The 27,506-nt window shown below is 34.6% G+C and overlaps 1 protein-coding gene across 1 annotated transcript; it reads left to right on the top strand.

The window, feature by feature from the left end:
* The first annotated feature begins 2,018 nt into the window (after positions 1-2,018).
* On the top strand, positions 2,019-14,049 carry LOC115953647 (PHD finger protein ING2). Its single transcript, XM_031071388.1, has 7 exons — positions 2,019-2,189; positions 2,286-2,357; positions 2,437-2,708; positions 10,020-10,083; positions 12,575-12,831; positions 12,995-13,033; positions 13,658-14,049. Exons 1-7 carry the CDS (start codon positions 2,144-2,146, stop codon positions 13,766-13,768), a joined length of 861 nt encoding a protein of 286 aa, XP_030927248.1. The 5' UTR covers positions 2,019-2,143; the 3' UTR covers positions 13,769-14,049.
* Positions 14,050-27,506: the final 13,457 nt, after the last annotated feature.

Raw genomic sequence — 27,506 nt, 5'->3', positions numbered from 1 at the left:
ATAATGAAATATATTATTTGTCATTCAGAGGATCCTTCACATCCTTCACATCCTTAATTGCCTTTTTTCTTTATTTCTTTGTTGTTCTTTAGCCATTTGCTTTGCAATATATATATATATATATATATATATATATTTTTTTTTTTTGTATGTATGAATATGTATGTGTTGTAGGATCCATGTTTTGTGCATAACTTGGTTTGTAATAAGCTCAATATAGTTGCAGTGAACCAAGCCCAATCCACTAAATCACAAGTACCAAACTCTTTGGGGGCCCAGGTTTCTTGATTCCACTTGGGCTTAGATACTGTCCAAAAAAAGAACCCACATAGGTTTACTTATTCCATTACATTACATCTTATCTATATATCTATATATAATAATAATAATAATAGGTGAAACTGAGAGAAACTCAAATTTAAATTCCAAATTAGAATTCCAATTTTGCGCCACCTATCCTAAATTATTTATTTTTAAAGAGTTTTATTTTTTAATTTTAGAATCAAATGTGGGACCACATTATAAATATTCATCCAAGTGAGTTATTAAGTACAAAAATAAAAATTTTTAGAATAAATGAATCGAAAAAATAAAAAAAAGTGCTTCACAATAATAATAAATAAATAAACATGAGCAATTTACATTTTATACCTAATAATATCCTTACAAAATTTTTAAAGACTTAATAAAATATAAAAATGACTATTAATAGTATTTAAATTATATATATAGGAATTATATTATACATCTTATAGTATATCTTTGAGTACGTTTGGTATGCTGTAATAGCTCCTGTAATTGAATAATTATTCATGTGTAATAGCAATTTGGTCATTTGGTTGCATCTTTATTACATGGATTAGTTATTACATTGGAATGACTATTCTTTAAATTGAAGAATAGCTATTCCTCTTTAAAATGGATGTAATAGCTATCCCTTAGTATATATAATAGGTTTTAAAATTAATATATTTCAAAAAATATAAAGTTTCCTTATACATCAATTTTTACAAGCTTTCCATATGTAACAACCAAACTTATGAATAATAATAATTATTCCATTACAATGTCTTCTATTCCTAGTAATAAAGATTACTATTCCTAATGTAATCTACATTCAGTGTACCAAACGTACCATGTCCATGTATATGCATGAAATTATAAACTAGTTCTTAGTAATGAAAATTACAATTTCTGTTGTAATCCTTAGTGTATCGAACGTGCCCTTTTAGAACCAACCCTATGAATATGTTAAGTTATTTGTGGGTCTGAGTTTGCTGATGAATGTCTGCACCAAAAACCATCTTCACTCCGTGGGCCGATAAAACTCAAACGGTCAATATCTCTTAGGGAATGTGTAGAATAGTTGTTAATAAAGATTCAAAGTAGTAAGTTAGGAACTGTTTCAAAGTTTTAAGAAAAGTAACATCTCGAGTTTTAAAAACTCGAGATTCAATTAAAAATTGAGTTTTATAAACTCGCTTTGCAGTTGTTGTGAACTGTTGAGTTGGCTAAAAACTGCTACATAGATCTCGAGTTTTAGAAACTCGAGTTCCTATAGTGGCGTTTTTAAGTTCTACAGTGACGTTTTAAGGCCCTGTAGCGGTGTTTCCCTGCAAATTTTTTTTTATATGATCACCCCACACTTCAGGGAGCCCTATAGTGGCATTTTTAATCCCTATAGCGGCGTTTTCCTGCAAATTTTTTTTTATAAGTATGATCACCTCGTACCAAGTTCAGGGAGCCCTATAGTGGCATTTTTAAGCCTTATAGTGACGTTTTAAAGTCCTATAGCGGCGTTTTCCTGCAATTTATGGAACTCGAGTTTTTAAAACTCGATTTCCACGTGGATTTTTTCCACATCAGACCCATCCGCTTACAAATCGAGACTTAAAAACTCGAGTTTTTTCTTGAAACTCGAGTTTTAGATACTCGAGATGCTACTTTTCAACATTATTTTGAAACGTGATAACTAACTAATTTTTTTGATATTTATTGTTATTTGGAAAGGGTGTTCCAAATTCCAATATCTCTCGTTTGGTTAATTTGACTCAAACTTGGAACACAAAAAGCGACACCGTTTTCCTTCTTTCCCCTTGTTCTAAAACTCGCAGTTAGCAGAGAAACCCTAGAAGAAGCAAAAATGGCAATTGCACGGACCGGAGTGTACGTCGACGACTATTTAGAGTGTAAGCCCTTCTCTATATTCTCAATCCCTAGAAAACACCTTTTTTTTTTTTTTTAATTTGCTAATGAAAATAAAATTTGGCGTAAAAATGGCACAGACGCAAACACATTACCCGCTGAGCTTCAGAGGCTCCTCAATACCATTCGAGAACTCGATGAACGCTCCCAATGTAAATCAATCCCTTTTATATTCTTCAATTTTTTCAAATTTTTTACTTTTCTTATTTAATTTTTGTGTGTTTTTGTTAGCGATGATGAACCAAACGAGGCAGCAGACGAAGTACTGTTTGGGATTGGCTTCACAGAGCTCAAAGAAAGGGAATAATTCTAATTATATTAACAACAACAATAATAATAATAATAGTAATAATTACAATTATAGTAACTATAATAATAGTAATGGTAATGAGGAAGACGATGCCGCCTTCGAGAAAATGCGAAAGGATATTGAGGTAAATCAGGACAATGCGTTGAGTTTGTGCACTGAGAAGGTTTTGTTGGCACAGCAAGCTTATGACTTGGTACCCTTCTTCTTTTTATTCAAAATGCCATTGGGTATTCTTATTTTATTTTATTTTTTTATCTTTCTTTTTATGAAATTATGCTTTTTCTGTTGTACTTGATGCAAATTGTTAATGGGTTTTAATAGTTGAAGTTTCAATGTTCTATTTGATGTACTTAGGATGTCACTAGTTCATGATAGTGTACGGTTTTGCTTTTCTAGTGGGATTTGTTCTAACGTAGGTATATGAGGTTGAACAAGAAATCACTGGTGGACGATATTATTTTGGCATTGAAGGCTTCTAGGATTAAATTGTTTAGAAGTACTAATGCAAATAATAGGAAAGGTTTTCTTTATGGCCTTTTTTAATCAATGTAAGAGTTTAAAATATGTAGACGGTTCCATTAGTAGAATGTCCCCTATCTCAGAAATAGGATTTTGTTAATATCTTATAATGGAAAGCATTAGTGAATAAATCACTTTCTTGTATGTTCCCACATATCTGTGATTTAGATGCTTGATAAATATGCAATTGAAGAGCGTTTTCCTATGCAACATCCTTGTAACAAATATGGGCTTTCCAAATACTTGTCAAACAAGGCTTGAATATATGCTCGTGATGTAATTCAGTTAGTCCTCTCTATAGTGACTATCAAAATAGGTGTTTTTCACACCTTATAATTTTATAGAGGGGATCTTGTGTACAATTTGAGCAAATTTTTGGGAACTTCAAATGGGAAAAGAAGTGTGAGGATTAAGGTTGTATAGATGGTAACCAATCCAGGATAAGAACATATAGATGGTGTGCAGTTGGCTTAGACTTATATGCCCCCTCTATCTCCCTCTAAATGTAAACTGTTTCATAAAATCCTTTTCAATAGAATGTATGAATGGATAAATCATGGATGAACAAAGCTGAAAGTTTTGTTAACATTGTATTGATGTCATCAACTTGAACTCAACTAACTCTAAGACCACTTGAGGGATATGTTATCATTGTAATTGAAGCTTTGCATTCCTTGGGATAGGCTTATTCAGCACTGTATATACATCAGCATGAGTTATATTGTGGAAATAAAGTTTGTTTCTCTACCCTAAAGAATATTTAGCTGTGGTATTGGTAATTCTTAAAGCTATTTCTACAGATGGAGAGATTGGAGCCATTTACTTTGACCAAATTGACATATGTTTTTGTTGAAGTCTCAACTCCTCCAGCTGCTCTTTCTATCAACCATTAAAAGTTGACATTATTATTAATTTTCAATTAGAACATCGTTTGAGCATTTGCAGCAGATTCACCAAATGCGAAAAGTAGCAGAAATTTTGCGTAGCCACTCCGAAATCCTCTGCATCACAAATGCAGCAAATGAGCAGTACCTTGCCTGAGTTATTGAGGTACTGGTCATAGCCAGTTCTTTAAAAAAACTACTTTGTTATTTGTTCACTACCATCAAAGAGGAGACGAAAAGTGGAGAGGTGAAACCGGTGGTCCATCAATCTGGTGCTGGTGGTCCAATGGTGGCGCAAGGTGCTTGGATCTGGTTCATCAATCTAGTGTGAGGTGCTTCAATCTGGTGTGACTTGGTTTGTCGATCTGGTGTGGGTGGTCTGGTGGTGGTTGATTTTTTGGGTTGATTTGGGTTGGATATGGTTGATTTTTTCAGTTTGGGTTGATTTTTGTGGTGGTTGCTGTGGTGGCTTGCAGTGGTTGGGATGATTTATTTGGAATGGGTTGCGGTGGCTTATGGTGGTTTCTTGGGATGATTTTTGGAAAGAGAAAAAATATTATTTAAAGGGTAAAATATCATTTTCATCCCCAAACTTTCACAAAAGTTTGTTTTTTGTCCCTAAACTTTGCAAAACGTTATACTTTTCATCCTTCCGTCTATATCTGTTAGTTTATGTCCTTCGTGGCTTAACAGAGTGCTGATATGGTATCTGACTTGGACTAAAGTTAATTTATTTTTTTAAATTATAAACATATGGCACACAATGATCGGAACACATGGATTTAAATTTTCAGTGAGACAAAATTACCCTCACCCACACAACCCGATGCAAACAACTTGGTCTCCAAAATCCCCAAATCAGAAAAGACGAACCCCAGGTCCCCAACGCCATGGTTGTAATGTCATCTTGCTCAAAAGCATCAATAGATCTCCTTATTACCTCATCATCATCATCATCATCATCTTGACTTTCAATTATCTCCTTCCTGAAACATTTTATATTGGTATCTTTTTTTTTTTTTTTGGTTACAGATTTATGCTCAAAAACAATATTATCTTCATCAATTTCATCATCCAAAATAGAATAAATCTTCTGCTTTCTCGCCAACATTGTAGCTTCTCTCTCTTGTTTCTGATAAAGGTTTACTACACCACTACCAGTCCAGGGTACTCTAGTAAAGATTTGTTGAGCAAACCCATGAAGGCAATTCCTTTTCTTATTCGAAAGTCTTCTCATCTGTGTATAGCAAGAACACTCAAACTCTTTGTGTTGCTCTAGTACCTGTTAGCTTCAATAGCGGAGGGAGCCTGCCTTTGAACTCTTCATTGCCGGTTGGGGTCGCCGATTGAGGCCGGTGGGACTATGGCGTTAGGGACCTGGGTTCATCATTTCATATTTGAGGATTTTGAGATTGGGTTGTTTGGATCAAGTTGTGGGTGTGATGGTAATTTTGTCTCACTAAAAAATTTTAATCCACGTGTGCCAATTATTGTGTGCCATGTGTTTATAATTTAAAAAATAAATTAGTTTAGTTCAAGTCAGATACCACATCAACACTTCATTAAGCCACGTAGGACATAAACTAACAGATATAGACATAAGGATGAAAAATATTATGTTTTGTGAAATTTAGGGATGAAAAACAAACTTTTGAAAGTTTGGGGACAAAAAATGAACTTTTGTGAAAGTTTAGGGACGAAAATTATATTTTACCCTTATTTAAATGAAATGGATATAGAGTATTGAGGCTGATGTAGTGGTACCTGAATAGTAGATTAGTTAAAGTAACAAAAGTGGAGTTTTTGGGGTCAATTTGGCTAAAAGTGCATTGAGCTTGATGCTAATGCTCTTAGTTATTGCACAATTCATCTTTACTGGTTTTTATTCTTTCAAATTTTAGAAAATTTATGTTCTCATTATCCTCATGAAATTCTCTACTTGAAAGAAAACCCAATTACGAATTAGGCCATAGACAACACATTACATGTGACAAAAATGTTTGTCTATGCATGTCCTTTTTTGGATTTACTAATTTGTGTTTATTGCCCCTGCTGTAGTTTTAAACAAAATTAATACTTTCAAATGATCAATTTTGTTTATTATTCTTCAGAGCCTAGTTTACTCTACTATAATCTGATGTGTTACCGTAGAACTGCTCTTTTAAATTGTCTACATTTTTACCCCAAATTCCCCACTCCCCCCCCCCGACTTAAATGTCTTAGTATGTATTTATTAATACGTAAGGGAGTAGGAATTGTTTTGTTCAAAAGTTTGTTCCCCAAAAAGTTGTCAACCCAAACATGATGTTATGGTTTTTGTTTAAAGCAAGCCAGCATGATGCAGAACAATGAACTTGATACCCAAACTCATGCAGCTCAAAATTCTCCCAAATTTTTTCAGAATATCCAAAATAGAAAAATAAGATAAACCTAGCAATCAGCACCTAGAATTGCTTGGAATCTGCACCAAGCTGGATAGAAAACCTAGGAATCAGCGCTTAAGGTTGGTGGGAGCCAACATCACACAATTATTTACCTGGATCAAAACCTAATAATTGAATCACAAAATAACCTTGACTCTAAGAAATTAAATAAAATACTAATAACCTAATTAGCTAGTAATACCTAAAATAAAACCCAACGTACCAATAATAAAAGTACAATTGACTATTGAAATTAAATAAAACTGAATCAACATAAAATTGTATTCTCACTTTCCACATCATTCTTGCTTGGGTGGAGATAATTTGTCTTGAGTTTTGATAGTGTTTTAAGAATAAGAATTCTTCCATTAATTCTTGAAGCACCTTTGGCAACACTAAGAACAAACAAGCTTTGTGTTCCACCATCTCATTAAATTCATTTGTAATGATAAAATCTATGGGTGGATACGATATAGCCTTATCTTGATCCATAGAAAGCATCATTGTATCATGCTTTTCTACCGCATTCATCATGGAGGATTGGTTAATAGCAGATGCATTAAACTCATTTTTCACAACCTATTCACCCTTTATTTCTTTGCCCTCCTGTAAACTTTCTCTTCATCAAACTCATTTTTCACAGCATGTGTACCCTCTAATTCTTTGCTCTCTTGTTAAACTCTCTCTTCATCACACTCATTTTTCACAACATTTGCACCCTCACATGATTAAATCTTTCTTCTCAGTGATAAACAATGTACTTGACTTTTCAATAATTTGTATTAAGTCTACTACACATGGTCCAGGTATTACAGCTCCACTCTTTAGACTCTGCAATATGTTCTTGCTGTGCTAGCATTGTGGCAACATCTATTGGCACCTTTTTTATTCTTTCAACACTAGGTTTTGGCAGTTCAACGTTGTCATCTGAGTGGGAAACTTTACCTTTGAGACTAGGGGGCAGAGACTAGTTGGGCAGTCTCTGGATGGAAGGCTTCTTGGATCCCAGCTGAGCACCCAAGATATCAAACCTAGTGTCCAACTTCTCGACCTTCGCTAACCGGTCTTGGATGGCTTATATTTTCTAGAATTTGTTATATGATCACTACGCATATGCTTGCAAGCTTATGCTAAAATATGGATGCAATTGAGATCAATAGAAAAAACTATTAAAAAAAAAGAAAAAAAAAAAGATCAATAGAAAAAACTCTTTGCAAATTAATTTTCAATATAAAATTAAGGTTAACCAATCAAAATTTCAAATAGAAAATTTGGTCAATAATTTTAAATTAACTGCAATTAGATACTGATAGAGTTCACAATATTGAAGCAACTTGGTGAAAGTCAAAATTGTAAAACCTGTGTGATTGGCCGTCATGGTCTCACAGAAAACTTGGTTGAGCAGTGATTGCTGAATTAGTTTTGGTTGTACAAACAAGAAGCTTTTTGATAGATCTTAGCAGTAGAACAACCATCAGAAGATGACTAGATATGGCTTTTTGGTTTTGACATTGTCAACAACGTGAGGGGCAACGGTGGGGAGACAAGACCAATGGCATATCTTCAGATTTGCCTATTTGATATTGAAAAATCAGATATATGAGTTTGGAAATCAGGTATATTGTTTATCACTGAGAAGGAAAATTTCCTGCTACTTGAGGAAGAGAGAGTTCAATAAGAGAGAGAAGAATTAGAGGGTGCACATGTTGAAAAGTCAAGTATACTGTTTATCACTAAAAGAAATATTTATGGTGAGATATTAGCATTATTTGATCAATATATGGTATCCTAGTATTGCTTTATAGGCTGAAATTTTGACATATGTTATGTACCAAAACCTTCCTCCATGGCTCCAGAATTTATACCACTTGACCTATCTTTAGATCTTCTTATTTGATAATGAATTGATTTTTATCATTATTTACTACCCACTAGAAATTGAACATAAAAGTAGGTGGCTTTCAGTTAAAGCTTTTTTCTCCACTCTTGATAATAGCTTGAACTTAAAGAAATTCATTGAAATATGGCATCTCCTACTGATGAAAAGATGAGAGAGAGTTACTTGAGATGGTTTGATCATATGCAAAATAGAGAAATTAATACATTAGTTAAAAGGAATAACTTGGTTCAAGTTAAGTGAACGAAAAGAGTTGGAGTAAGAGCTAAAATAACGTTGGTAAAGTAGTGAAAATAACATGTTAATTAAGTAGGTTATAGATAATATGATTTTGGAATTTGGATAGGATAAAATGAAATAAAAGAATACTTGTGGCCAACCCAATTCATCTATTCAATCCATAGCAGACCCCAAAATTTTGGAGTGAGGGCATTGTTGTTATTATTTTTATTTTATGTTTTTTTTTTTTTTAATATTAATTTTGGAGTCCCTGGATACCTGTACTTGGTCCCCAGAAACTTGTTCAAGGGACTGCTCCCCCCCTCCTCCCTTTACTTTTTGGCGTGTTTATTATTGAATTTTCTTGTTTAAACTTTGATTTTGTATTTTAGCTGGAATTTTTCCATGGAGTATATATTATAAGATTTTCATTCATAATGTTAGCATATAAATTAGAGAGCTGTTCTACTCTTAAATATCCTTGACTCCTGCTAACAAAGATACCAGTTAGACTTCATGTTTACGCATTGCATGATATAATACCCCACTCTACTTGAAAAACTCTAATATTGCCATAAAATCACATAGAGAGTCACTCCAGCCAATCATTAGCTGCTTCATACACGTTAAAACTAATGGCCCTCTTTTCTTTTTCTTATTCTTCATAGATCCAACTTTCATACCCAATAGGAACTATTTTCTTTTTTCTTTTTGTAATTTTTCTCTTTTTTGTCCAGGCAATAATTGAACTGGACATAACAGCCCAAACCCTCCAAAAGGACACTATTCCGTACTTGTGTCTTCCTAGGATAAAAGCACCTTGAAAAGGATTCATAGTTTTGTTAGAAGGGGGCAAATGCCATAAACAAAGAGATTCATACACTAATATGCCTTGAAGGATTTAGTGGATTTAGGAATTCCTGAAATCCTTCTCTTAGATATAAGTTACCAGTATTAATGCAGCATCTGGAAAAGATTTAACAGCTTGGCAGACACCATTCAAATCTCTTTCTCATTCAGAATAGCCGCTGATGGCCATTCGATTTCTGGCTTTTATATATGTGTGTGTGTGTGTGTGTATATTTCCTTTGGATTCCTTTATTACTGTTTCCGAAATGTATAGTTTATCTTAATGATATGATTTTGATGATGTTCCAACTTATAACTAGCTACCTATAAATTTTCAAAATGTCTTTCCAACTTCTCGTTGTTTATGTGCTTACACTGATTGTTTAAGCTTACCTCACCTGGTAGCTTTATTGCCTCTTTGATTTCGTTTTATAATTTGTTGAGTTTGACTTTATTGCATAAAATTAACATGTTTGTGTGTGTGTATTTGACTTGAGAAGTTTAGGAATGGTTTAAGCTGCATATGTTTCATTTGAGTCTAACCTGTACACTATATGATGCTTTTAGTTGCCTCAACATTTTCTCTCTTACTTATCAATTATGTAATTGTATAATATATGACATCTGTTCAAGCACTTTACTGCATAATCTAGAGCCAGTTTTGTGGATTCCTTTTACCTTACAGTTTGTCTTGTATTTTGCATTTGTTTCAGATAGATAGCCATGTAAAAAGACTTGATGAGGACCTGAACTATTTTGCTGAAGATCTAAAGCAAGGTAGATAACTTCTCTATTATCTTCTATCATGTCTTGTATAATTTTGTAATAGCTCATTAAAAAAACCAACTTAAATTACAGTGCATTCAAAGAAAAGAGAGACTCATTGACTGGTGGGTGGGGAGGTAATCCTCAACCCAGAGGGAGGTATTCCCCCATTCTCAAACCCAAGTCTTAAAGACTAAATTCTTAGTCAATTATCAAAAGCTTCCTTTTACAAGGCTGTAACATGGCTCTTAATACAAGAAAGAGCTAGTTATGATTACATCATCATAACTAACTAACTAATTCCTAAGCACATGTATATGAATTTGTCACATGCTAAAATAATCTTAAGCTAAGCGAATACAACATTTATCCCACTTCTTAATCAATTAAGCACATGTTTAAGTAACTTCTAAATCAATTGCACATACTTCAAATAAATGAGCACATGTTCTAAAAGATAGCTTTGCTTGGAGGTAGGACTTGTCCACATGACTTACCCTTGTGGAATGGCCTTGATTCAGCCACCTCATCAAGGCATACTCGGCCCCATCTTCAAGCTTTTTTAAAATGAAAATCCTTGCTTAAAAAGTGCTGCATTAGGACTCCCCCTTTGAAAGAAACATGTCCTAGGGTTCACATGATCCTCCATGACCATAGCTCTATTCTTCATCAATGATCAATCTTTCTAATCTTGACCGTGTGTTTAGGACTCGCTTTCTCCTTCTTGGGCAATGGCATAGGTAGAGTCTTGGTTATCATTTTTGTCAAGGCCCTTCCATTCTCAAAGTCTCCTCCACCCTTCCTTCCAAAACGTTTTACAATTTTGGGCTCCCATCATTCTTCGACATCCCATCAAACGAGAGCTTGGTTTACCACAATTATAGGACTTTGCGCACTCTTCTTGAGCTGTCTCTCACAGAACCAACACAGCTGGCTTTAGGTTTGGTTGGTGGAGGCGCAAGAACGTTGTCATTGCTTACCCTTCACTCCATCAAGATTGCCTCCTTGTCCATACTTGTTGAAGAATCACCTTTGGAGTCACTTTGGCACTGCTATACGAGCTTTGAGACACTAGGATTTTTTGGTCTTTCCACCTTGAGTTCATACCTTTTGTTATGATTCTAGTGTCTCACATAGATTAAGTGTAAGCTTAAGCATATGTTTATAAGCTCTTGGGCACCCTCCCTTTGCAAGTCGGTTTTCAAGGGTGAGTTCTGTCCATGGGTTCTTAAGGGCTTGTTTGGATTAAGGGGGGAGTAGAGAGGAATAAAGTAGAGTTGATTGGAAATTAGTATTTGGTATCATAGCCAACCACCACGTCAAGTAATCGGACATAGCTCAATGAGTATGGGATCAAATGAGTTGCGGCATTATGGTCAAATCCTGGAGGGGGCGACTTAGAGGCTAGATTAAATTAACTGATAGGTGAGTGGAGCCGCCAAAAAGAGAAAGGGCTACAATCGGGTAAGTGTCAATAGAGTGAGCCATTGTGGATGTTGACTGCAGAGCGTGGTAGTATGTTATGATCCTAGTGTCCCACATGGATTAAGTGTAAGCTTAATCATGTTTTATAAGCTCTTGGACACCCTCACCTTCCAAGCCGGTTTTCAAGGGTGAGTTCTACCCATGGGTTCTTAACACCTTTCGATAGAAGATCCAAAGGGAGTCTCAAAACAGCGAGAGCATTAATGGGTTCATTGCTTTTTGCACAATGACAATCCAAGTGTTGCTCTACACTTTTTGCCAAGCATTGCACCAGCTTTCTCTAGGCAGCAAATTGCCTTCTCAATTGCATAACCTCATTTTTTTGAAGCCAAGATTGATGAGCATCTTCTGGTTCCATGCAAGGAGAGAATTTCTGCATCTTGGTTGGAATTGGCTTCATTCCTTGTCCCTTATTCCAACAAGCCATTGCTTGAATCACATCAACAAGCATTCAAGTTCTTTGAGAATCCACTCATTGATTGGCAGGTGGGGAGGAAATCTTCAACCCCAAGGGAGGTATTTTTCAACCTCAAATCCAAGTCACAAAGAGTAAATTCTGATTCAATGAACATGGCTATTTAATCAACAAAGAGTTAGTTATGATGACGTCATCATAACTAAGAAATTCCTTAGCATATGTTAAAATAATCACAACCTAAGCTAATACAACATTTATCCCACATGTCTAAATGAATTAAGCATATCACTAACTTCCTTCTAAATTAATTAAGCACATGCCTAAAATAATTGAGCACATGTTCTAAAAGATGGCCTTGCTTGGAAGTATGACTTGTTCACATGGCTTGCCCTTGTGGAATGCCTGGCCACCTCCTCATTGCTTCACCACCACCCCCCCCACCCCCCTTGTGGTTTCCACTTTCCCCATTTGTTGGACAAAGTAATATGTTGAGGAAGTGCTAAAGTTGTTGTTAGAGTTCTTCATCTTAGAAGCTAAGATACTTTATTAATTGATTATCTGTCTTATGTTTGATTTTCCTTTTTCCATTTTTTTTTTCAGAGGGAAAAATAGCCTCAGATGAACCAGCAATTCTTCCCCCATTACCTATAGTCCCTAAAAGTGATAAGCGGAAGCCTTTCTATGGAACACCTCAACCAAAGAGGCTGGATTACAGTAATAGGGAATGGGATCGGGAGCGTGATAGGGATTTTGAGCTCATGCCTCCTCCAGGAAGCCATAAAAAGGAATTTGCTGCCCCCATGGATGTTGAGCAACCTATTGATCCCAATGAACCCACCTACTGCGTCTGTCATCAGGTCCTGACTTCTCATTTTTAATTTTTTAATTTTCAAATTGAAAGTTTTTAGCATATTGTTTCAGTAAATTATTTTTTTGGATGAACATATTTTATATTTTTCAGTTATGCTTCAACTGCTTTAACTCATTTACTAAAGTGCAATAATTTTCTTGATTTTTTAGGTGTCATTTGGAGATATGATTGCCTGTGACAATGAAAATGTGAGTGTTGTGTTTTCTGCATTATTTATATTTTTCTCTGATTATCTAGTTAATAATATTTTCTTATGACTGGAAACCAGAACCAATAAAAAGCCTCAGTTGTAGCTTACTTGAAAACTTTGCCAAATATGCCTGTGGATTCACTTGGTAATTGGATCTAGTTCCTTTGGGATATCCTAAAAAATATGCTAAAATTACATGTTTTAGAAACTGAACAACATATGATTAGAACATTGGGTTAACTGCTACTAAACCATTTTCCTCTTAAGATTTATCTTGTAATATTATTATTAGCACCAATATGATATGAAAGAAAATTGGAATATCTGAACACCAACACCTTGTGGTTTGTTTTTCTCTGCGCAAGGTACTTTCTGGAACTTTTTACATATCCACATAAACAAATTATTGCAAGTAACCATCACTTTTATGTATTTTAAATTTCCTCTCTTGAAAGTATGAATACATATTTCTATCATGATATCCTAAATGAGTTAGGATGGTTTCATTAGATTCTTTTATAATGATATATCAAGCAGACTTAACAGTTTGTAGTTTCTGTATCACTTAATTGTTGTTTTCTATATTCCTGTATGGATTAGCTAACCTATTATAAAATGACAGTGCCAAGGAGGTGAGTGGTTCCATTACTCATGTGTCGGGCTGACACCGGAGACAAGGTTCAAAGGAAAGTGGTATTGTCCAACCTGCAGAATGTTACCACAATGTCAATGAAATTGCACAATTGTAGCTGCTTGATGTAATTAATCATTGTTATTTCATTATCACTTTCAGAGGAAAGAAGTGGGTAAAAGTTTGGTGACTGATATGTGATTAATTGGTTTTGTTACTTAAAAGAGTTGTGATCTACTAAATTCCCACAATATTTTGTTCCATCCCCCACTCCCCCGCTACTGAAAAATTATCTTATAGGATGGTCTCGTTAGACCTCTCTCTCAGAACTGTAACTCAAAAGTCGATTGATATTTGTGGTAAATTTGACTACTTTGAGGGAACTTGGAAAGAAGGGTGGGGGTGGGGGTGGATAAAAGGAAAGATAATTATTTTGATCAAGCCTTGGTTTTTTTTTTTTTTTAAGTAATAAAAATAAAAATAAATAAGTAAAACCCTGAACTAGCCTCAATCATTTGGTGTTGAGTTTGTTGTCCTCCATGAGAACGCAAAATAGGAACGTAAATTGCGAAGGCGCGAATTGCTCACTTATAATATGTCACGTCTTACAAGTATGACCTCTGGGCTCTGAGAGCCTCGTGCCCCTGCCTGAGGTAGAAGAGTAATGGTACAAGGTAGTGAAAATACTAGGTATTTTTTTAGCCCGTAGGAAACTAAATATGATAGTTGTACTAAGATAGGGCATGTTAATAGATAATTATATTAAGAGGAAAGAATGAAATTATATCATATCATATATTATAAATTATCAAAAAAAATATTATTATTATATAATAAAAATGAATTACAATAGGCTTACTAACAAAAAAAAAAAAAATAAATAATAAAGGAATAAAAAGTAATTAGAATTGGTGTAATTAGAATTGCCAAGAGTTTTGAAGTTTAATTGACACTTTTAAGTATTTCTAAAGGAGATATCCATAGTTCAAATCCTTCCACCTCCAATTATTAATGTAAAAAAAAATGCAACTACAACTAAAAATCTTGGAGTATGAGATTTTCTTTAATATATATTTTTTCCTTTGACTTTCAAGTTTACATTTAAAAACTAATTAGACACTTCAATTCAATCACAACCTGAAAAGAGCTTGATTGTCAAATCAAATTGAATATAAGGAATAATTAAATAGCTTTGCTTGGTGTTATTGTTGGATCAGCAATAAGTACGATTTTATTATCACGTTATAACAATAACAAGTGAGTTTAATCAAGTCTCTTGTAAAAGTTATAACAATAACAAATTTGATATTGTATTTTCTTTTCCTACAAAATGTTACAAGTTAACGTCTTATTTTTCAATTTTATTAGAATTATGGTGCAAACTTTGATTTAGCGGAAAGCAATATTTTTCTGGTCCAGTTTGTGTGATTGCCAAAGAGAGAATTAATAAAGAAAATGGTTATAAGAACTTTGTCATTGAGAGTGTTAGCATAGACTTGGATAATAATAAATGGACATATACTTTGAAAACACCTAGTGGTGTCAATCAGTTAAACTATAAGGCGACAGCAATGTGAGCCATCCTTTTTGCTTATGATCTTGGTCTCTCTTCCTTTATTCTTGAGGGAGATTTCATTATTTCCATGGTGGTTATTAATGCTCTCAAAAGCAAAGAGGAGTCATTGGCATCCTTTGGACATCTCCTTGCAATAGTGCAGCCTACCATAGTGGCTTTCAATCGTATTTCTTTTTTTATACTCGTAGAGTAGGTAATATTGTACCTCACAACATAACTAAACATGCTAAACATGTTAGAAATTTATCGGTGTGGATGGAATATGTTCCCTCCCACCTACATGATGTTCTTGCAACCGATTACGACTAACTTTTCTTTCAATAAAACTTCGAGGTCTTTCTTCTTCTTCTTCTTCTTTTTTTTTTTTTTTAATAATTTTTTTTTTAATAAATAAATAAACTACAAGGCTCTTGACAAACAATAATATAATTTTATTATGATTTTAGCTATAACCCTACAAGTCAAGAGATTTTACATATTTGTCAACACAATTTAAAGACGAATAGTAAAGAAAAGTGCATTGCATGGATTATACTGCTCGTAAATTCAAATTCTCAAGATGCTTGTGAAATTAATAAAATGTTATGTTATGGTTAAGATTTTAGTTTTATTAATAAAAAATACATATGATACTATATTTTTTAAGAGATGTGCTACGTTTACAATATTTTCACAACAAATTAGAGGTGGTTAGTTGTTATTGGTTCAAATTTGAACTTATCACTAAAATTACATTTCTATCCCACCATTAACAACTTGTAATAACTTACCACATAGGATTTGTTGTGAAAATGTTGTAGACATAGCATTTTCCATTTTTTAAAGGTTAAAAATAGCTCCGTTTGTTTCAATATTAACATTGTTCAAAAAATATACATTTTTCAAGCCAAAAAATATATACATTTTTCAAAAAGTATTTTTGGAAAATTATCTCATATTCCTATGCTTGGTAGTATTTTTGGAAAACTATATCATTTTTCTATGTTTGATGACAACCTTAAAAATGAGATAGAGTTGTTTTCAATAGTTTCCATATTGTTCCTATAAATAATAATAATAATAATAAAATAATAGTTGCCATATTGCCTCTTAGCTTCCATTATTTAGCATGGCATGTGATAGAGTTGTTTTCCAAAATTTTAGCGAAAAACAATCTCTAAAAATAAATTATATATTTAATAAGATGTTCCATTGAGCAATGATAGTTTTTATTTGGCATATTTTTTTTCTAATACTACCAAATACATGAAACATAAAAAATAAATAAATAAATAAAATGTTTTTTTTTTCAAAACATACAAAATTACAATTTCTAAAATGCATTATATTAACTTTTCCAATTAAATTCAAACACATAACTATGTTGAGTTTAATTTTTTTTAAGTTTGACTGGCCAATTGAACTAGGTGTTAAAATTAATTGAAAAACCTAATGCACTATATCAAAATTTGTCCCTTTTCAAAATAAGTAATTATCACTGGGAATTGTGTAACTCGTCTCATATTTTATTCTCATTTATTCAAAAAAAAAAAAACTAAAATTTGAATTTTTCCTTCCTGTTATATAATTTTAAATAATATAATACAAAATTATATAAATCTATTAATTAAATTACATTTTAATTTCTAATGTTTTTTCTCAAAAAAATAAATACATTTTAATTTTTCTTTATATGGTAATGGTCTAATCTTTATCTAGTCAACATGGAAAGACTGAAAGGTGGTCTAATAAATACATTTTTTTTTTTTTTTTTTAGTTTCAAAAAAAAAAAAAAACACATGGGAATTCGTTTACAGAGCTTTACTGGATGTCTAGAAAGAAGAGTAGAACTAGAACCCTTAGTTTATAGGGCCATGGCCCAACGAGAAGGGGAATTGATGGTCAATTTGCTCTTTGACTTTTGATTTTTGAGTTTCATAATCGTTCAAATTGTGTCCGTCAAATTTGCGGAGAATTTAAATACTAAGAGCGGGAAACGAAATTTTTAGCGCGAGACATTACGAGATAAATTTGTAGCCAAATGACCCAACTACCCTCAACCGTCCTTTAACGACAAGGCCCAAGATAAGATAAATGTTCTCTTTTATTATTTCCTCGTTTTATTGGTCCATGATTAATTTTGAATTACCATAAGAATGGCACCAATTTTCCTTTGTATATTCGTCTTTTTTTAAAAATAATAATGACCGCTGTTTCTCAAAAATAAAAAATAAATAATGACTAGCTTTTTATCTATGTATAGGCATGGATGTATTTAAAAATAAATACATTTTTTATCATAAAATTATAAATAATTAATCAAATTATTAGAAAAAAAACTTAATTATATGTATGTTATAATTCCTGCCAAGGTGTAATACTCCTTATAATCATTTTTATTCTAATTTTTAATAAGATAGAACGTGCAGTAATTTTTGTTGAGTAAATATATAATTGTTTTATTTTATTTTTTTTATAGTTAATTAAATTGGACTTTTTTTTTTTTTTTTTTTTGAGAAGGAATCAATATTGGACTTGACTCTTAGTAGTTAGTATTTTGTATTCATTAATTCACTTGGCACAAAGATTTGAATAATTAAGTGGACACATGACACAAAATTAGCCCACAATTGAAATCTAATTTGGAATTTAATTGAATTTTCTCTCACGTTTTAAATGTACTAGTGTATAACTTGTGCATGAACAATTAAAAACAATCACAATTACACATATATAGTTCAAATTATACTTAATGTAAGAGTTACATTTTTTTAAAGTCATAGATATATACATGAGTTTTACTCTCTTTTTTATATATTATATATACACATTAGTTTACTCTTTCTTTCTTTTTCTTTTTTTTCTTTTTTTATGTTTATTGAGTTTTTGATGGTTTATTTATGTTAGACTATTCATTTTTTGCACAATATTAACTCACCTAGAACAAAAAAATAAATTTAAAAGAAATTGATAAGACACGTGACATAAGACTAGACAACAATTAGAATCCAATTTTAAATATAATTGGATTATCTCTCAGCTTAAAATTGAGAAAAAAAATCCAATTAGATTCTATAATTGGAGTCTAATATTGTGTCAATTATTCCATCTTTTTTTTTAATATAAAAATGTCAAGTGAGTTATTTAGTGCAAAAGACAAGGAGATGAACCATCAAAAACCCAATCATTCATCTAATTTATACTTCTATACCATTCTTAAAGTTCCCATAATTCAAAGAACCATAATAAGCAAGTTTGATCTTTTTATCATCTAAATAAGTAAATATTATGTTTTGGGAACTTTTTTAATGGCATAGATTTGTCTTTCTCAGGCAAAACATAATATTAATATTTTTTTTATCACATTAGTTTCTTTGATTAACTTACAATTATTTTATTTGCAATTTTGCAGTTTTGTCCTCATTTAGATATTTTCTATTTTGCATGTAGTAGCGGATGCAATACAGTTGTTAGTGTGCGTGTTTGTAAGTATCCAAAGGTTTGCTTCAAAATTCATCTGTTTATTTTTTATTTTTAAAGAAAATTACTTATCATGTCTCCATTTTCTTTAACAAATTTATATTTGTACTATAAACTGTTCACTCAATATAAATATCTATTAATCTTTTAATTTTGCTCTGAAAAAAACTATCATGCTATTTAAATTTTATATCACTCACGTTTTAATGATTTAACTCTTAATTTATTGACATCTTTTTGTAGGGTCTTCATATACATAGCCAGCTCGATTTGAATGAACAAGACATAAATGCATAAGTATCTTCCCCTAGATCAATTATAATTTCTTAAATTCTTTGTGTATTCATGTATGTTTGCCAATCACCTCTAAAAAGAATTTATTTCTTTCAATTTCTCTTTGAATTTCAATTCTGAATTTTCTTTTTCCTTTTGGGATTATTTCCCAACTTCTTCTTAATTGTTGTTTGTTAATGGATTTTCGATAATTGGCTTTGGGGATTAGACATTTGTTTGTCTTATAAATAAAAATCGTATGCATTTGCACAGGTTACAAGCTAGTAATAATAATGATTGAGTTCAAGCACATGATTTCAGATTCCACATGAGAAGGTCATGTCCTTGGATTGTATTTGGACAAAGTTTGGCTCTAACAACTAATAGAAAGATGATATTTGGCATTGTCATGTGCACACATGACTGACTTAATCCAACCAACCAAGTGAGTCATGTGTTACACATGAAGGGACTCATTTTATCTTCCTATTGGTAGTTAGAGCCTAATTCCAAAATTATATTTGGAGTCAAAGCCTTTTCATTGTATTTTGGATTAGGTTATCTTGAAAATGAACTTCAATATTTTACATAGATATTGATGTATTAGCAGTTTAATAGGGTTTGTGCTGTTTTGAATGAGAGTGAGTGCACATAATTTCAGGTTGAGCATTCACAACTATTATCTTTTGGAATCCTATGTGCAAGGACAGATCTATTACTTGGTCAAGAGGAAACAAGCGCCCCCCCCCCCCCCTCCCACTTTAAAAAAAAAAAATCTTTATATATATATATATATTTTTTGAAAGTAATATGCAAATATATATATATATATATATACATATCATCCCCCCAAATTGAAAACTAATCATTCCAAATTGGAAGCTAACTCAATGAATCTAAAATATATAACAATTATTTGATCTATATTTGTTTTGTATTAAAACTTAGGATTTTGGGTTCAATAAATTGAAAACTAACCCTTTCAAATTGAAAATTGACCTAGAGAATCTAAAAAATAAAATGTTCACTTGATCTATATATGTTTTGTAGGGATGTTAGGCTTAGTAGAATATATTGGGCCGGGGGCCCAGTCCGAGGACATCTCATAGTCCGAGGATGGATAAACATGTTATAGAGGTCAGCATTAATAAATAAAGGAAGGGATCTAGGCGTGATGTTCCAGGGAGGTGATCCGAGGAGGAATGCTTCCTCGGCTGAGCAAAGCTGAGGTTAGAAGGTGCGGTCTGACATTAAGAGCAACATTCCGAACAATTCCACTGATCAGGATAAGTATCAAGAAGGAACAGGACAAAGGGAGGCTATGAAATTTCTAACGGGAAAGATGCTATCACTGCATTAAATGCTTTACAACTAACTCTCTGGCCGCATTAATGAGAAAGTGATACCTGAACAGTAACTTTCAACCTTACAGCTACTCCCCAAAAACTTCAAGAAGGTACTGATGGGACAAGGATCAGCAATCTAATCTACACGTGGAGGGTAGAGATGAAGGAGGAGAATAGTATAAAATAGAAAGAGGACCCTAAGGGGAGGGGATCAGAGAATTAAGAGAGAAACACTGTAGCAATAAGAACTATACTTATAATCAACTCCAAGAATTACATACAAGAACTGATCTCCTTGGACTGTGCCAATGACGATTTTAATTAGATACAACCAGTCTATATTTACTTTATTGTCACTTGGATCCATGATAATTGCTATCCAACTCATTAGAGCCTAGTTTCCAACCCACTTTCTACAAATTCGTTTCATTGGGCTCTTTAGGCCTAGATCCTTTTAACTTTTGGGCTTAGGACTTAAATCAGGTCCTTAAAATTGGCGCCATTTGTGGGGAATTCTTGTGTTTTAGTGAGTTTAACGTCCAACTATGGTAAGTTCAGGTCCGAATCTAGAGGAATCTATAGGGTCCCAATGTTAAGATCATTTTGTTAATCTTAAGCGAATAAGGGATCGGGAGGTTACTATGCATACCACCCGTACTAGTAGGAGCCAATTTTGAAGCGAGAGCCACCTTTCTCATGAGGAGGATACCAGAGCCATGCAACTGGAGATTGATCATTTAAAGAGGAAGTTGCGCCACGAACGGCGAAGGCGAACTCCCACTAATTCTAACTTCTCTTCTAACGATGAGGAAGATGGTAGTTATAGACCCAGGTCAAAAACTCCTCTTAGTGAGTCTTTCTCGTATGATGAGGACTACCACCATAAGCGCAGAAATAGGAGCTCATCTTCAAAGGCTTGGGAAATGATGTGATAAGCAGTGCGCTCAACCAAATTTCCAAATCACCTTTCACGCACAGAATTGAGGGAGGGAGACTTCCTCAGTGGTTCACTCAACCCACGTTCACCATGTACAATGGTCGAACAGACCCTGTGGAACACGTAAGCCACTTCAACCAGAGAATGACTGTACACTCCAAGAATGAGGCCTTGATGTGCAAAGTGTTCCCCTCCAATTTAGGGCTTGTGGCCATGAGGTGGTTTGATGGCTTAGGAGCAAGTTCCATTAATTCCTTTAAGGAACTCACTCGAGTGTTTGGATCTCACTTTATTAAGTGTAGTAGGGTTCCTCGGCCCATAGGTTCCTTGTTGTCTATGTCCATGAAAGAAGGAGAGACCTTGAAAACGTACTCAGACAAATACTAGGAGATGTTCAATGAAATAGATGATGATTTTGACGATGTGGCCATAAGAACTTTCAAGGTCGGCTTACCTGCCGAGCATGGTTTAAGGAAGTTTTTGATTGGGAAACTTGCTAGTAGTGTACGTCAACTCATGGACCGAATTGATAAGCATAAGAGGGTCGAGGAAGACCAATAACAAGGCAAGGGAAAGGCTAAGGTTATCCCTCAAGAGATGGGTTGGCCTACCTGCCGAGCATGGTTTGAGGAAGTCTTTGAATGGGAAACTTGCTAGTAGTGTACGTCAACTCATGGACCGAATTGATAAGCATAAGAGGGTCGAGGAAGACCAATAACAAGGCAAGGGAAAGGCTAAGGTTATCCCTCAAGAGATGGGTCGGCCTACCTGCCGAGCATGGTTTGAGGAAGTCTTTGACTGGGAAACTTGCTAGTAGTGTACGTCAACTCATGGACCGAATTGATAAGCATAAGAGGGTCGAGGAAGACCAATAACAAGGCAAGGGAAAGGCTAAGGTTATCCCTCAAGAGATGGGTCGGCCTACCTGCCGAGCATGGTTTGAGGAAGTCTTTGACTGGGAAACTTGCTAGTAGTGTACGTCAACTCATGGACCAAATTGATAAGTATAAGAGGGTCGAGGAAGACCAACAACAAGGCAAGGGAAAGGCTAAGGTTATCCCTTAAGAGATGAGGGATTTCAGGTCAGATTGCTATAACAATAACCAGCCCCGAAGAGAAGTGGCTAGGCAATCGGGGTCTACCATTACTCAAATGGTTAACGCAGTATTCCGAGAACCAATACACCAAGTCTTGGAGAAAATTAAGAACGAGTCATTCTTTAAATGGTCAAATAAGATGGGAGGTGACCCCATGAAGCGCAATCAAAGCCTTCATTGCCAATACCACCAGGACCGAGGGCACACCACAAAAGATTGTAGAACTTTGAGGAGTCATCTGGAGCAACTAGTCAGGGAAGGGAGGCAATTTCTACATCAGCCTAATGGACCAAGGGGTCTAACAGGATCAGGATTTCAAGGAAATGCTTTTTCTAGAGCCCTTTTGGGCACCATCAATGTCATCTTCACAGCCTAGAAAGAACTGGTTCTCACCTTTCCAGGGTAATGTCTGTAGCCTGGCCACCAACCGAGGACTTTAGACCTGAGTCGAAAAGGGCTAAAGTGGAGAACTGACCATTAATGAGTTTCTCTGAAAAGGACAAGGTGGGAACCATATAGCCACATGATGATGTCTTGGTGATCACCTTTAGGATAGGGGGATATGATGTTAGGAGGGTGATGGTGGATCAAGGAAGTGGGGCAGAGATTATGTACCTTGATTTATACAACGGACTAGGCTTGAAATCTGAGGACTTGACAGTTTATGATTCGCCTCTGGTAAGCTTCAATGGGAAAGTTGTTATTCCGAGGGGCCAGATTCGACTTCTCGTACAAACAAGGTCAGAGGTGGTGGAGGTGGATTTTATTGTAATGGATGCTTATTCTCCCTACATAGCCATTGTAGTAAGACCTTGGCTTCATGCCCTAGGAGTCGTTTCCTCCACTCTGCATTTGAAGGTAAAATATCCATTTGGGGACCAGATTGAGGAATTGGCTGGGAGCCAATCCGTGGCAAGGCAGTGCTTGGTCGCTACAATAATGCATTATCCAGGAGTGGAGTCCTCAACCTTTGTTGAGGGGAGCTTATAGCAATCAAAGACTCTAGGGTTACCCGTGCAGGAGACAGCCGAGGGGGCAAAGTGTGAGAATTTAGAGAAAACTGTGATAGATAATGATTCGGAAAGGTTTTTTCAAGTCGGAGCTCAGCTGCCTCCTTAGGAGAAGGAAGAACTAATAGAGTTTCTTAAGAGGAACATTGATGTGTTCGCGTGGAGTGCCTAAGAAGCTCATCGGGTGGATCTGAACTTCATTTGCCATCATCTGAATGTCAATCCATCCATCATTCCTAGAAAACAACCACCTCAACGTTCATCTAAAGAGCATTCCGATGCCGTTAGGGACGAAGTGATCAAACTTAAGTAGGCTAGAGCTATTAAAGAGTTTTTTTTACCCCGAGTGGCTAACCAATACTGTAGTGGTGAAGAAGAAGACTGGAAAGTGGTGGGTATGTGTGGACTTCACAAATTTGAATAAGGCCTGTCCAAAAGACCCTTTCCCCATGCCTCGGATTGATCAGCTAATGGACGCAACTGTAGGCTATCCTTGGATGAGCTTTTTGGATGCCTTTCAAGGATACCACCAAATGCCACTGGCTCTGAGTGATCAGAAAAAGACAGCTTTTGTCACTCCCACTGGAAATTACCACTACAAAATGATGCCCTTTGGTTCAAAGAATGCAGGGTCTACCTATCAAAGGATGATGACCAGGATGTTTAAACCACAGTTAGGAAAAAACATTGAGGTTTATATAGATGATATGGTGGTAAAGAGTAAGGTAGAATTTGAGCATGTTAATGACCTCGGGAATATCTTTGGCATATAAAGGAAACACAAGCTGCACCTTAATACTTCTAAGTGTTCTTTTGGTGTTGGTTTAGGAAAGTTCTTGCGGTACATGGTCACTCACTGTGGAATTGAAGTCAACCCTAACCAAATTAAAGCAATTAATAGTTTATAGCCACCTTGGAATCCCAAAGAAGGCCAGAAGTTGACAAGGATGACTACTGCTTTAAATCGATTCATTTCTCAGTTAGCAGACAGGTGTAAGCCTTTCTTCTAGTTGTTAAACAAGTGGAAGAGATTTGAATGGACCGATGGGTGTGTCCTGGCCTTCCAGCAGTTGAAGGAATACCTATCTTGGCCACCCATTAAGTCCAGGCTTAAGGTGGATGAGGTTTTGTTTGCTTACATCGCAGTGGCTTCCCATGCGGTGAGCTTGGTGTTGGTGCGAGTTGATGGTGGTGTGCAGAGGCCAATTCACTATGTGAGCAAATCACTGTATAAGGCCAAGGTGCATTACTTGCTAATGGAAAAGGCCACTTTGGCAGTAGTGCATGCTACACGTAAGCTCCTTACTATTTCCAATCCCATATAATTGTTGTCTTAACTCAACTTCCGCTTAAATCACTTCTTCGGAGTGCTGATTACACTAGAAGGATTGCCAAGTGGGGTACAATCCTAGGGGCTTTTGATATCAAGTACATGCCTCGCACCTCTATCAAGGGTCAAGTTCTTGCAAATTTGGTGACGGAGTTCACTGAATCTCCTTTGGAAGAAAAGGTTGAAAAGCAGAACATGGATGAAAAATCGGTTGGTGTGGTCTCCTTGTAAGAACCTTCATCTTGGAGGGTATACATTGATGGTGCGGCGAATCAAAGAGGATCTAGAATGGGGCTAGTTATGATATCTCCTGAGAAGATCACTATTGAGAAATCCTTAAGATTGGGTTTCTCGGCTACAAACAATGAGGCTAAATATGAAGCTCTATTAGTAGGGATGACCATGGTTTAGAAAATGGAAGGAAAAGCAATGGAGGTCTTCTTGGATTCAAGGTTGGTGGTGGGCCAAGTAAAAGGAGAGTTAGAGGCCAGGGATGCAAGAATGTAAGAATATTTAAGTCAGGTTAAGCATTTATAGTTGGGGTTTGAGTCTTTCAACTTATAGCACATCCCTAAAAGTGGAAACACCTATGCTGATTCTCTGGCCACTCTTGCAACCTCCTCGGCACAGAGCTTTCTTCGGGTTATCCTTGTTGAAGACTTGTGTAAGACTATTGAGATGAAGAGTGAGGTGGTCCATATTTATCAAATTAGGGTGGGACTTAGCTGGATGGACTCCATAGTACTTTTCCTTAAGGAGGATATCTTGCCCAAGGAGAAGTTAGAGGCTGACAAGGTGCATAGAAAGGCTCCTCGGTTTTGGTTGTTCAAAGACCAAAAGTTATACAAGCGCTTCTTTTCTGGACCATATTTGTTGTGCATACACCCTGAGGCAATGGAGTTACTCCTAGAAGAGTTACATAAAGGGATTTGTGGAAGCCATACTGGAGGCAGATCCTTATCTCACAGGGCCCTCACCCAAGGATATTAGTGGTTAAATATGCAAAGGGAAGCATAAGAGTATGCGAAGAAGTGCGATCAATGCGTTAAATGCTATGAAATATCTAACGGGAAAGCTACTACCACTGCATTAAATGCTCTACAACTAACTCTCTGACCGCATTAATGAGGAAGTGATACCTGAACAGTAACTTTCAGCCTTACAGCTACTCTCCAAAGACTTCAAGAAGGTGTTGATGGGACAAGGATCAACATCAACAATCTAATCTACACGTGGAGGGTAGAGATGAAGGAGGGTGATAGTATAAAATAGAAAGAAGACCCTAAGGGGAGGGGATTGGAGAATTAAGAGAGAAACACTGTAGTAATAAGAACTATACTTGAATTAAACTCCAAGAATTATATACAAGAACTGATTTCCTCGGACTGTGCCAAGGATGACTTTCATTAGATACAACCAGTCTATATTTACTTTATTGTCACTTGGATCCACGATAATTGCTACCCAACTCATTAGAGTCTAGTTTTCCAACCCACTCTCTACAAATTCATTGCATTGGGCTCTTTGAGCCTAGATCCTTACAATGTCAAAAGTCAAAACTAGGTTTTGTAGCAAAATATATATATATATATATATATATATTTTTTTTTTTTTTTATAATGGATTTTTTTGGTGTTGTTCATTAAAAGGAAAATTATTGCAATATTTAGTACAAAATCAATTATAGATTGAAAGACTATTGAGTTGCATTTTGATAGATCACAAATGATTGAGTATAAATGTAAAATATATATATATATATATATTTATAAATTTATAAATTTTCTTTTATTTATAATTTGTTAATATTAAATAAATGCTAGTTTTATTTTTCACATATTAATTTAATTTTTTAATATTTTTAATTTTTGAAAGGTCAATTTCTTTTCATGCTTCCCTCCTTCTCCCCAAAGAAACAATCCTATTTTCATCCTTGCCTATGTGTGTGCTCCAACATGTTATCTATAAATTAATGTTCCTAAAAAAAAACATATAAGGAATCCAACACATTAACAAGAGATGTCAAGCACTAATTAAGGGAATCTTAATATAAAAAAAATTAAATGATTAATGCAATGATAAGGAAATATTTTATTTTAAAAAAAAGTATGTAAATATTTTCAAATTAAACTCTTTATGAAAAGCCAACTAAGTAAATTGAGTCAAATATGAAAAGTAAATCGCATATATTTAAAATATGGCGAGGTCAATCAATTAATTAAATCAAATTAAATATAATATAATAAAGGATGGAAAACTACCCCATGAAAGCAAATAGAATCCCTTTAATGACGCAACAAAACTCACAATATTTTCAAACTAATGACACCTCACATATGGGCCGTTAAAAAATTAAATTGCAGACTGAGGTGGGCCACATGTGAGGCAGTAAACTAATTTGAAAATTTTGTAAAATTTAGTTGTTCCCATAGCTTTATTGAAGCAAATAATAGCAAACATAGAAATAATCAACTAATCTTAATTAACCTAATCCTACACATTCATGAGTCAAATAAAATCACAATTCATATAAGAATCATCAAATTTAGCAAACTTGTTATTTCATTAAAATAAAATTTGGCTCAATTTTTATATGGACAAAGAAGAGTATCTAAACCTCTTCAAATACCTGACTATTCTCTCAGGTGTATGCAATCCTCCCATCCCACACACAGAGGTAATTACAAGGAGAAATCTCTTGGGGGTGGCTCCAAGATGTTTCGAACTCAAAATCTTATGGATATTATGAGGCCTTAAGAGCCACTAAACAAACCCCTTGGGGCTAAATTTGGCTCATTTTTAGATTGGAATG

The sequence above is a fragment of the Quercus lobata genome, chromosome 7, assembly GCF_001633185.2.
Source record: "Quercus lobata isolate SW786 chromosome 7, ValleyOak3.0 Primary Assembly, whole genome shotgun sequence".
NCBI lineage: Eukaryota > Viridiplantae > Streptophyta > Magnoliopsida > Fagales > Fagaceae > Quercus > Quercus lobata.
The sequence above is the reverse complement of the archived record's forward strand: the minus strand, read 5'-3'. Positions and strand labels throughout refer to the sequence as shown.

Bases quoted from the DNA above. Each gene is read 5' to 3' on its own strand.
- LOC115953647 (XM_031071388.1), top strand. From the start codon at position 2,144: ATGGCAATTGCACGGACCGGAGTGTACGTCGACGACTATTTAGAGT. The intron at 2,190-2,285 runs GTAAGCCCTTCT...AAAATGGCACAG, and splicing joins CGTCGACGACTATTTAGAGT to ACGCAAACACATTACCCGCT. The intron at 13,034-13,657 runs GTGAGTGTTGTG...ATAAAATGACAG, and splicing joins TTGCCTGTGACAATGAAAAT to TGCCAAGGAGGTGAGTGGTT.